Source organism: Camelina sativa, chromosome 19, assembly GCF_000633955.1.
Source record: "Camelina sativa cultivar DH55 chromosome 19, Cs, whole genome shotgun sequence".
NCBI lineage: Eukaryota > Viridiplantae > Streptophyta > Magnoliopsida > Brassicales > Brassicaceae > Camelina > Camelina sativa.
The window spans coordinates 2669133-2681966 of NC_025703.1; the positions used below are offsets into that span (position 1 = coordinate 2669133).

At 36.9% G+C, this 12834-nt stretch overlaps 3 protein-coding genes across 3 annotated transcripts; all 3 read right to left on the reverse strand.

Annotated features, from left to right (window-relative positions):
* Positions 1751-2375, reverse strand: LOC104767361. The gene is made up of 2 exons (XM_010491396.1): positions 2344-2375; positions 1751-2090 (listed from the first exon to the last, which is right to left on the reverse strand). The coding sequence occupies exons 1-2, from the start codon at positions 2373-2375 to the stop codon at positions 1751-1753; spliced, it is 372 nt and encodes a 123-aa protein (XP_010489698.1).
* On the reverse strand, positions 2895-5854 carry LOC104764337 (hydroxyproline O-galactosyltransferase GALT3). Its single transcript, XM_010487851.2, has 8 exons — positions 5716-5854; positions 4572-5339; positions 4280-4491; positions 3929-4207; positions 3723-3851; positions 3440-3616; positions 3245-3352; positions 2895-3146 (listed from the first exon to the last, which is right to left on the reverse strand). Exons 2-8 carry the CDS (start codon positions 5329-5331, stop codon positions 2940-2942), a joined length of 1872 nt encoding a protein of 623 aa, XP_010486153.1. The 5' UTR covers positions 5332-5339; positions 5716-5854; the 3' UTR covers positions 2895-2939.
* Positions 7256-11368, reverse strand: LOC104764338 (probable boron transporter 3). The gene is made up of 13 exons (XM_010487852.2): positions 11118-11368; positions 10484-10638; positions 10310-10392; positions 10024-10216; positions 9786-9924; positions 9520-9685; positions 9255-9421; positions 8992-9165; positions 8808-8903; positions 8598-8732; positions 8214-8521; positions 7866-8136; positions 7256-7763 (listed from the first exon to the last, which is right to left on the reverse strand). Exons 2-13 carry the CDS (start codon positions 10591-10593, stop codon positions 7398-7400), a joined length of 2208 nt encoding a protein of 735 aa, XP_010486154.1. The 5' UTR covers positions 10594-10638; positions 11118-11368; the 3' UTR covers positions 7256-7397.

Genomic DNA, 12834 nt, shown 5'->3' on the forward strand with positions numbered 1-12834 from the left:
CATAGGGTCCGAGAGCTGGAGGAGATACTGAAGTAGAGAAGCTTGAAGTCGTCGAGTGTGAAACTTGGGAAGCAGGGCGATAGACCATAAGACTTTAAGCCAATACAAACAGATCTTCTAAGGAAAACTAAAACCATAAGCCAAAGATAAAGGTCAAACTGTAACAATACTGGTGGGTTCTCTCTCACTTGGGGCCCTTGTCCAAGGAGATTAAAAAATCCACACAAAGCATGTAGCCAGTAAGACCAAACAAGAAGCAGAGTAGGTTTGGTCGATTTAGTTTTGGACAGCACGGGCATGGTTTGGTTAAAGGAGGGTGGGTGAAGCTCTGGTTCCAAACTCTTGAGGGTATAAAACATATCCCATATGAGGTTAAAATGCACATAAGTGGGAACCGGGTATGTGAGACAAGGGCTGAAGAGGCTTCGGTAATCACCGCTCTTAAGCGAGATGATCATAATGCCGAAACTTTCCAAGCCTTTCACAACATGAGTATGAATCCTAGCTGTTTTACTAGGCAAGGTTCTCATAGACATAAGAGTTGGGCACAAACAACCTTTCAAAGTTAAGCTTATAAACTCATATTCCATAGAGCTAGGTGAAACTAATGGCAGGGTTCTCAACCAAATTTCGAATAACCAGAGCAAACAAGGTATGCTATGAGCTATTTGCAGTCTTCGGACAAAAGCTTTCAGGGAGCACCACCTAAGTTGGCTAAGGGTAAACAAAGGGTGGTTAAGAGCAGACCTGTACTTTAGAGGAATGTAGTCTGGATCACCATTTGTTAGGCGGTAACAGGGAGAAGAGTCGGGGGACCACTCTCGGAGGAAAATCACAACGATGTAACACTCATCACTAGCCATCGCCGTCGTCTTTGTCGCGCAAGACTTGGGTGGTGAGGGAGGAGGAGGTTCAACAGAGGCGAGTCTAACTCCGGATCTGGGCAATGAGGAATAGGGGGACTCTGAAAATCCCGGCGGACTGGCTGATAGAGTCACAGAGGATAGAGATTGTCGTTCTCCATCTCCGTCTAGCTTCGGAGATGGACGAGCTTTAGTTGCCGCTTGGGTTATTCGGTGAGGGTTTGTAACAGTTAAACATGATCTAAAAAAGGGGAAAAAAGAAATGGAGATCGAGAAAAGGACAAGATAGAAACTTGAAATAGAGACGGGAGCCGAGATTTCCCGACGCCGGCGAACAGAGAGCCCACCGGCGTCGGAGGAAGATGGTTGAAGTGGCGCCTCGATGGTCGTGCTTGGGAGAGAAAATTAGGACGAACGATTAATTGGAAAAAACATGCATATAAATAGGAAAGTAGGTGGACATATTTTTAATCTGATCCACTAAATCTATTCGTGCATGTTCAGTTTAATCATTTTATATGAATTATTTCATCCTTATTTTTGTTTCTAACATAATTTTAATCTCAACAACTTAACAACTCCATTTGATCACAAGCCAGTTAGATGTTGGAGCTTACATCAATATCGAGTTAAGTTTAGAATCTCATAAACAAATACGTATCTTTTTTTTGGTATAATGAGAATATCAAAAATAACTGGCAACAAATACAAGGGGAAAAATAAGACACAAAACGAAAATATTCATTAAAGTAGATTAACAAAACAACACTACATAGTCCATAAGAAAATACATCAAATTCCATCTGAAAATGGATTACAATGTTGATTAAAAGAACATAAAAAGACTAAAGAGACTACAAACGACAGAATCTAAAACAAATGGAGGTTCAATAGAAGCTGAATGCCCTATTAGTAGGTCCTCGATAGTTGAAAAAATAGATGATCATCTCAAAAACGGAAAGTGTCAAGAAACAGAACCAAAAAGGATGGATTTTTGGATCATAATCACAGGCAAAGATAGCTAAGAAAACCCCCAATATCATGATGCCTACCACATACATAAAGTAAAAGCCTTCAACTGGATAAAGGAGTTGAACCAAGACAAACAACCCAAAAACTACTGATAAAACCAAAACAGAGACCCAACATGTTTGGAAATTATAGATAATAAAATAGATAATGATGAAGAGAATTAGAGGCACAAAAGTTCTAAACCAACGGTGTGCCCTATAAGAGATGGAGCTTCAGAGAAAGGAGGCTACCACTAGAATCACATATAGAGATAGGCCAATCTTGTAGCTGAAAACCTCTTCAAGCTTCATCTATTTTCAAACTTTGCCATGTGGGGAATAATTTAGGGTTCATAGATGGGATAGCTTCTATAACCTTGTCTATTTTCACACACTACTGTAAATCCGATGAGAATAATTAGGATCTTCATATGCTGGATTGTCATGTTGGGAAAGAACATTTTGTTTACCGAGTGTTGTCGTCCTTGTTCCCAAGCTGCATGTAAATTCTAATATATTTGCGTTAATCAGTAAATTCTAATATAGTTGACTTTTTCGTAGCAGCATGTACATCTTGTGCACTAATCCTCAAAGCTTACTTTATTACTAAAGAAAACCAATTTATTTTATTTCTCTAAATACATAAATTTCCACAAGTATCAATAACAAATACTTTTATTTTTTGTATAATTGAATATAAAAAATACCATTGGCGGCAAATAGCAAACAAAAAACAAAAATCAAAGTACTCAATCAGTGGATTGTTTAAACAACAATACATAGTCAGATCAAATTCCGTAACAATGGATTGCAATCTTAATTAACAGAACATTAGTAGAAAATAAAGTCACTAAATATATTGGATTTGTCAGTTTTTAGAGATTAGTAATTCAAGATGTACATGTCGATTATTGAATCTATCAAGATTGAAACTCCTTTACGATTATTGCGTGTGGCGAGATTATATAATTATTTTTGGTTTGTATTTTTCTGTTTGGATTTAAATACGTATCCACACAAGTTGAAAAGAAAAATACACTTTAACTTAGTTACATGCTTGACATATCTATTCACAGCAAATAGATTGGCTCTCCTTTTGCAGCTTCTCCCAGAGACACAAAATTAGTCGAGGAGTTTGGTAATGAACAAGAATGTAATTTGATTTACAGTCACTGTTATGAAATCTTTTGTCATTGATGTACTTGACTCTTTTTATTGTCTGGTTGAACTGTTGAATCCATATCCCCATCGCCACATCTTCCAATTTGAAAAGCTTTCAACAAAAACAACATAAGAACAACAACGTCACTTAGTAATGATCTCTCTGATTAGTTATATAACCAAACTCTATGATGAAACTACAAAACTCACTCTAAGATCTCTTTGACGATGACCCTTCACCACAAACTTCGCGATATCATGAGAGATGATGTAGCCAGGGCCATGTGCCCATGGAGGATATGAATCTAAAAGCCATTCCTTCACAAAGAGAAAGTCACCATATACTGTATGAGTCTCTAAGAGGATAGAGCACACAAAGGTGTGAGAAATATTGAGAAGTCTTACCTCTTTACGGATAAACCATTTGCTGCCTTGTTCACGGTCCGGTGACGAAGCAAATGATATCAAACCGTACAAAAGGGCACTAGACGGCTTTTCTTTTAGACTTGATAGGAGTTCATCGATCCGCACAAACGCATCATCATCCGTCTTCATTATGTATTTTGCTTGGATGACTTTGGTCTGTATCAACATGGATAAACATCAGAGAGTGATTAACCAAGGCAAGGCAAGAAGTGATATGATATTTCACAGTTTCTATGTTTTGTGTAAACAAATAGCTTCTTACCCCGAGAATACAAAGCGCAACTGTTTTCAAACTAAGTAAACCATAGTAGTCAACAAACGGCATAAACTGAATGTCTCCATATGCCTTAGCTTCTCTCCACATCTCTATATTGACTTTTTCATTAGTGTGCTGAGCAAGAAGAAGCCAAGTTATTGCTAAGAAATGTATAAATCCAAGGATAAATGTTAACTTGCAGAAATACTTACAAGGCCTATGAGAAATCGAACAGCCACTTTGCCAGATCTTACTGCCTCATATTGCATCCAAGATCTTCTCAATGCCATACGCCGCTTGAAATTGTTTCCAGTGGAGAAAACACCCACCAATAATTCGATTCTTGTCCCAGAAAGAGATGGAGCTTTAAGTTTCTCTTCTATAACTAAAGAAGCATGGTCATCCGGAATGGGCAGTCTTGTGGCTAAGGCAGATAACATTTTCAAACCACCTGAGACCTTGACAGCACTGACTAACCACGGCTCGAGCTTCTACAAACTAAATATGTCAGTTTTAAAACAAAGCAACAATCTCACAAACTAACATGGCCTAGTCATCTATACCTCTCTGTAAGCAAATGAAGTCTCGTGCTGCCCATTAATTGTCATATGAAAACCTTCTACGCCAAACCACAACGTGGCAGTAAAGGGACTCCCTTTGAGAAATGGAAAATTAGCATTTGAAAGAGAAGAAGAATCCGTAGTTGCTTTATCATTGGAACTCTCCTCCGAAGTGATTCTACCGGTCTGTTTGTTGCAGAGAGGAAGTTCATCGACTACAATAATGGTTGCCAAGAAACTTTTCAACAATCATCAAGATGGCATAAAAGGGAACAAAATATGTGAGTTCTGTTACCTAAATGATTTTTGAATGATCCATGATATGGGCATCGAACTTCGTTTCCCCAACCGAGCTTTTCTGTCCATGTATTCTGCACTATGGATGGCTTAGAAAAATTTACATTGTAACGCAAGATAATAGGACGACGGGTTTCTCCTGATAATCCCGAGCCAACGAGCTGAATCTGGAAGCTTGCAGACTGTTCATCAGGAACACCAACCAAAGTTATTGAAGAATCTTCAACTAAACCACAAGGAAGCTCAAGTACAGGCCTTAAACCAGACAAATCCCCATCAAATGCAGTGACGAAATCAGGACAGTTTCTACTAAGTTCCTTGGAGACCAAAGCAGAAGATGCTCCTTTCTCTTTATTGATCAGAAAAACCAAATCTTTCATGGCCAATGTAGCTTCTTGGATCCCCTGAGCAGTTTCTGGCAAAGCATCTGGCCTTTCAAGAAACGGACGCATACGAGACCATACAAGCAAACCATTCAACTCTTCTCCTCCAGAGATGCTCATGTTTGAAAAGAGATAATCAAGATCTTCCAAAGTCATAAAATGTGGCTTTTTTGTTGGTTCCTCAACACTACTCTCTCCTTCTATACTACTAGAATCATCCGTAGTGTGATTTGTTGGAATTTTGTGATCAGATTGATCATAACGGATGAGAATGATCAAAGTAAGAACCATCATGAAGATTCCCACCAACCAGTTCCTCATTCTGACTGTAGTGAAATCAAATTTGAATCTCACCACTGACATGACTTGCATCATTTAGTAACCTAAGTAAAACCAAGATTTCGAATTAGAATTAGCATAATCCTAAGGGGTACTTGTCATAACTAAAGAAAGAAGAACTCAAACAATGGTCAACGACCCAGAACTTTGGATTTGGTGTTGGATATAACAAAACTGACCCGAGGAGGCATTACCCTAAAAGAAGAAAGATTAAACTGAATTGGTGAAGAAAAGATAAGTCTTGGATTGATACAGTTAGACCCAGAAGCAAGATCATGGAAAATTGTTGTTTAATAATATATACAGTAAGTAGCACAAACAGGGAAAATAGCTTAAAAGAGAGTTTTTTGAAACATCTAAGTCGCACTGTGTCCAAGAGGTGAGAACAAGTTCGGTTCTTTATAAAATTGAGAAGCTTACCCGTTTTATATTGATGTATTGGTGACTTTACTAGTAAACAATTCATGTAGATGGAGATCCTAGATCACTCAATTTGCAGTTGCAAGAACCCAGAGAGACCAAGGAGGCATATATTACCACAGCTGAAGCAGAGACTCTTGTTGCTCTAAAACGGTGCGTATTATGTACGACGATTTAATTACAACGAAACGATGTCGTGTCGCTTTTTTTTTTTCTGTTTAATTTTTTTTGTTGCATTGCTTTGTGAGATAACAAGTCAATATTTTGAACTTGAATGAACAGTTGTATTACATTTTCCTGAAATAATCAAACTCTTCGAGATAATAATCTTCTTTTCACTTATAAAAATCTCATATAATGACATACAAATGGAACAACTTAGCTAAAAACAGAAGGTTGCCTAAGAGCAAATATGATCGTTATACATCTTGTGCACTAATCCTCAAACTAACTTTATTACTAAAGAGAGCCAATTCATTTTCTTTCTTTAAATACATAAATTTGGACAAGTATCAATAACAAATACTTTTATTTTTTTGTATAATTGAATGTTTTTTTAAATACCATTGGCGGCAAATAGCAAACAAAAGAAACAAAAATCTAAGTACTCAATAAAGTGGATTGTTTAAACACATACTTTCAAAGAGAACCAATTTATTTTCTTTCTCTAAATGCATAAATTTCCACAAGTATCAATAACAAATACTTTTATTTTTTGTATAATTGAATATACAAAATACCGTACAACAAATACTTTTATTTTTTGTATAATTGAATAAAAGTATCAATAACAAATACTTTTATTTTTTGTATATTTTTTTGTTGCTTTGTGAGATTATAATTAGGGTATTGTCATATTACATGTTACTCAAATAAACAAACTCTCCGAGATAGATAATAGTAGTAGCTAATAATAGTGCAAGTTTCAAACACAACGTGTAACAAAAGAAAAGACAACGTCTAAGTGCCATGATTGAACTAGTAGATAATAAGTCAAGGTAGTAGTCAACAACCTAGCAGACTCAGCAAGCCTTTTATAGAAGCAAAGAAACCATAACTCACACATCTCAGATACTTGCAATATCAAACAAGATGAAAATACGAGTCAGCATACAATGATTTAAACAAAAGTCATCTCCAGATTCAGCATGCAATATATTAAGATAACAAATTTTTAACGAACATAACACAAACATTGAAACCGATTCACAAGCATATCATAACACAAGCATTAATTGAGAAGAACCGATTCACACATACTTTTAAAGAGAACCAATTTATTTTCTTTCTCTAAATACATAAATTTCCACAAGTATCAATAACAAATACTTTTATTTTTTGTATAATTGAATATAAAAATACCGTACAACAAATACTTTTATTTTTTGTATAATTGAATAAAAGTATCAATAACAAATACTTTTATTTTTTGTATATTTTTTTTTGTTGCATTCCTTTGTGAGATTATAATTAGGGTATTGTCATATTTTGAACTTGGAGAACATATTACATGTTCCTGAAATAAACAAACTCTCCGAGATAATAATCTTCGTATCAATTATAAAAATCTCATAATGACATACAAATGGAACAACTTAGCTATATCTATATGGTTTGTTGAATTGTTTGGTTTAGAAGGTTAGAACAAATATGAATAGAAAGAAAGACACTACTACACTATACTAAACAGACTTTCCTAAATTAGAAAGTCTCTGTTCTCCTCCTCCTGCTCCTCCGGCAGCAGATCGTGGACTAAACGGAGCTCTTCCAGCGGACGACCTTGGACTTATCTCTCCTCCTCCTCCTCCTCTGAAATCACTTAAGCTCCGGATGTATACTTTCTCCGACACTCTTGGATTCTGAAAACTCACCACCCTTCTCATCAACTCCACTCCCCCTCCTGCCACCGGAGAACTTACTGCCGATCCACTTCCTCCGCCGAGCTTTAAGCTGCTCACTTTCCTTATCTCTCCTCTGCTTCTTGTGAACATTCCGTCCATCACTTCTCCACTATCCGCAAACGACGTTGCACGGCTCACTTCCCCTTCCTGCATACAGACAAAGAAAGCAGTATGTTACACGGTGTATATCATCGATAAAGCCATAAACTTTTGTAGAGAGGAAAAAGAAGAAGAAGAGAGTTTTATTACCGGTTTGAGGTTGAATGATAAGATAGCAGGTGCTTCTTCATACTCTGCAGCATCCAAGTCTTGAAGATGAGCTCCTTTGAAGAAATTAGGCAACACATATTGCCTAACCGGAACAAGAAACATTATCATCAACGGGAACAAAACTCCAGCCACCGGAACCCACGTTATCCCAAAGCAGACCAGCAAGTAAACCGCTTGAAACAGAGTAAACATCGCTATTGTCTTAAACGGAACCGTTTCAACAAACACGGCATGGTTATCTTCAAGAACTCTGTATAATAAAAGACCAAAAGTCACAGAAGTTATGATGATGTAGCAGAAACAAGATAGAAAGTTTCGTTTTTTGACTTGAATCTCCTGCTTGGGGCAGTGAAGAGAAGCACGATCCTTTCCCAGAATTGATTCCCTGGGAGGCTTTCGATTGCCATGTACGCGAAGTAACCCCAAAGAACCGAGCTTGGGATTCTTTTGATTACAGGCATTGCTGCAACACATCCAGCCACCATCATAGCTTGAAGAAAGTTGCTTACTCTTTGTTCTTTTACTTCCACTGGCAATATATTCTCGACTTCTGTCTCTACATCAAACACTGTTTCATCGACCAGTGAATCTGCGTTTGAAGCCTTTTGAATATGTGACTGTTTGAGTCCCTGAATCTGATATTCCCAGTGCTAAATCAGGAATGAGTAAATATGTCAAATTATAGACTGATATAGATGGATTCAAACATACCCGAGAAGGCTCTTGGTGTATCAGAGGGCTCTGCATTTGTTGGTAAGCTTCTTCCATGCTCCCATAGACTTCTCCTATTGTTGCATTGTTTCTGATGCATTTACGTGCAGCTGCCACGAGTTTGTTTCGAAGTAACTGCACATCAATAATAAATGCCTTTTGACAAATGTGATAGAAGGCCTACATAAAACATTAGTATGATAATCAAACCTGGTGATTCAGTGTTGCCAAGCTTTTTGTGTACATTGGAGACTGAGGGATGACACCATTGGATGGAGGAATCCCAAGGAGACCGCAAAGGATTGTCTACAGATGAAAAGTTCCCAACGTTTCATTTTTTGTGAATGATCAAGTCAATAAATCAGTCAAGAAATATAGATACTACATCTCTTACCAAGAAACCTAGAAGAAACAGATCATAATGGTAAGCAGGAGGCTTTCTGAGATTGAAATCTTCCTGCTGTGCGAGTTGCGAGGCTACACTATGGTCAAAGTAGTAAAGAACTGCAATCATTGAAGCTGGAACAACCGCTAAAAGAATGTAAAGCACAGGCACATCGACCATCTCCTGCAATTTATTGATCATGCTGATGAATATCAACATAAAGCATTAATAGTAAAGAGAGTAATAATAAGTAGAGAGGAAGTGATTAGTGCCTTAATGACAGTCCAATTCTGATATGCACCAGGAGACCATGGATTAGGACTAACAAGACGTCTTGGTATTCCTTGAGGAACACTTTTCCAAGGTATGTATGATATACCAGTCCACACAACCACCATCACTGGAACACCGTAATCTGCTATAAACCCGCGTAAGCATTCTGCAATCACAAGGATACCAATGTTCTTGAGGTTCTTGCTTGAAGAATGAACACTAAGGTTTTTACTCACAGTTGGAATGAACACTAAGGTTCCTTACCAGCACCAAATCTCCAAGACCTTGCTTTCCGGCTTTTCAGTGCAGTATACAGAAGTCCAGAAGACAAAACCAAACCGATCATTCCATTTGCGAACACCCAAGCAGGTTGAAACTCAGCTAATCTTGGATTTGTTCTTCCAGGGACACCAAACTCATCCACAATGCCCTGAAAAAAGTGGAGTTTCAACATAAAGGAAGAAGCTTTTGTTGAAAAATGTTAGTATAAGTTGTAACAGTAATTAAACAAAGGAAGCTCTTTTACTTACTCTAATGGCTTCTTGCATGAAAAGCATAGCTATTAGGATACCAAAAAGTTCCCCAGCAAGTCGAGTGAATCGATTGATGAAGGTGCAAGCGCCTAATACAGCTAACAAGAACAACAACAGCCCCGTCCACAAGCAAACCCTTAAAAAGAAAACAAAGAAGACAATGCCTAATCTCATAAAAGTTTTGAGACTTTAAAAGCTTCTTGAAAGGAATGCAAAGAGAAAGATCTGAGCTTACCATCCAGTCCAAGCGAGAAAGAGAGTAGAGCCCAAATCCGTTCTACTTTTAGCGAAATTGAACATGAATGTGTACATTATAACAGTAGGCTCTGCAACACCAAGAATCAGCAATGGTTGTCCTCCAATAATGGAATGTATCACTCCACACAGTGCTGTGGAAACTAAGGTTTGTACCGCAGTAATCTTCCCATCTTGTCAAGTTGCAAAAGAAACAAAACATAAGTTTTCTGTTACTTCCATTAGAATCAAAGGTAACAAATACGAATCCAGTATCATTCTAATACCAGTATCTCTTTCCAACTGTTCTCCAAATGTAATCACAGGAATCGCGGATGCAAAGAATATGTAAGTTGTTGGTGCCAGAATCCTAGAAAATATGTTGCATAAAAGTAAGTTTAAGTATCAAAAAAAGCTCAAGCATTACTACTTCTTGTAAAAGCAAAAAAAGATGAATATACCTAAATCCAGCTTTGAGACCACTGATCCAATCTTGCTTGTAGCATTTGAGTCTCCCTCTGACATCTTTCTTTATGCCTTGAAACGGGACAAAGCTTTCTGCTTCGTCCATGTAGAGTTGTTCTGTTCAAGCTTCCAACTTGACAGTGTCCTAGTCCTACAAAACAACACTCAGTTCTGTTACTTAAAGCTCAAAACCCAGGCAATCTCAAACAAGATTATGATGAGTGGTTAAGACAAAAAAGCATTATTATAACCAAGATTGGGAATCTAATCCAACTAGAATGATTCAGATTCAATACTTTTCCAATTGCTGACACTGGCTTGACTTGTCACCAACATAAACAAAAAGGTGAGTAACAATTTTTAGCGGGCGTAATACTCTTGTTACTAAAGAAACTCAGATCCAAATATGCAGAAACCTTAAAAAGAAACTTAAAGCGCTAATTGCGGAGGATGTCTTTAAAAAAAGGAGTTGTGTAGATTTGATGATGGGGTGATTTGGCAAAAAAAGAGAGAACTTTACAACACACAATGTATTGTGGAAAGCTCAAAGAAAATCAAAAGAAGTAAAAGACATGGGGATCTAAGCTTTGATTCAAGAATGACTGAGAGAGAGAGAAAAAAAACACTTACCAGAGACAAAACAGCACAGAATGGCTAAAAGAAGACAACTTTCTGAAGACTAAAAGAGAGGGAGAAATAGAGAAGAATTTTCTAAAATGTGCGTAGCTTTCGTTTTTCTATGCTTTTGACCTCTCTCTATACAAGAGCCGTGGGAGATTTTTTAATGTATTAGTTAAACAAAACTGTTGCAGGTTAAAATTGTTGGAGAAGAAGAAAAAAAATAAAGTACTGTAAGGGTTGGATTAAAAAATGAATAAAGCGAGTGTGATGTGTTGGAATCTGATGAAAGAGATAGAGATGTCTGTCTCTGTGCTCTCTGCTGCCTCGGTATTCAGACGATGCTCGTGATTGGTTTGGTTTTGTACTCTTGTTCCGCGCCTAACCCGGTGTTTAATTGTCTGCGTCTCTTTTTTCACTCTTTACCAATTTTTCTATAAATGATATAAAGTTTAAAACTGGTGAAGTTGGTTCATTATCTTCTTCTCTCGGAAAGACAGTCCTATTTTGCCCTGGTAACTATCATATCGTACCAATTATCTCTGAAATTTTGACTTCCTACTAGAACTCCTTCCAACTTATATCCTCCTTCTACTTTCTCCCGAATTAATAATTTTATGTCTATTTCCCCATCCACCTGGATTTACACGGTTTTGTTACTAAACCCGATAGAAACCCATGTTAAACCGCTATGAAAGCAATTTATAATCCGGTAACATTTAGAACCCGACCCGACTACTTCTTCTTCTATTTTAAAACGATAACCTCAAATTCTTACTAAGAACCCTAAAAATCGAAATTGAAGAAAATCCAAATTTGTCTCTCTTTCTCTCAAAATCATGAGTAATATTTCTGGATCTTCGAGTAGTTCGACAAATGTCCACGAAAGAGGAAAAGTTGTTGGTGTACCTAAGAGATGTTGGTGTGGAGAAGCAATTGTGGCCAAAAATTCAAAATCCGACCATAACCCAAATCGACGATACTTTCGTTGTGTGTATGCAGCTGGAAATAAGGTAATACAAAGTAGAACTTATTATTTGGCTTATGAATATTGATAAGGTTCTAAACGATAACCAAATGAATTGTCCATGGTGTAGCTTATGAATGACAATCACATTTTCAAGTGGATCGATGAGGCTTTGTTGGATGAGGTGGAGACAATGAAAGAGTTCATATCAGAGACAATGAAGATTGAGAAAAAGATGCAAATGGAGCTTGAGAAGAAGATGGAAATGGAGCTTGAGAAAGAGATATTTGAGAGGATTGAAGATGTAAAAGCTGAATTTAAATCCAGGATGAATAAGATGATAATTGTTTCAATATTAGGTTATATGATCATCTTTAGTCTAGTTAAGCTAATATGATGAAATTGTATGTTGTTTTCTATGTTGGTTTTGTATGAGACAAAATGTTTTTAAGAGATGATGTTATCTTGTTTGAAAATACATTCATGTTCAAAAGAGTACATCCGACCATAGTTAATAATAAGGTTCAAAAGAGAGACAGACCATACAAAGACAGAACAACATATGTTCTGAAACAGATCATAAAACCAAAAAAAAAAAACAGTCCTACATACGCTAATCCTCCATCCCACATTACTTCTCTTGAGTGAGACAACCTTGAGAAGATTCCACTTGAGTTCCACCCTACAAATTTAATCAAATATTAGAATTAATTTAATAAAACAAAGAACCATTGTTGTATCACAAATGAATCAATTTAGAAA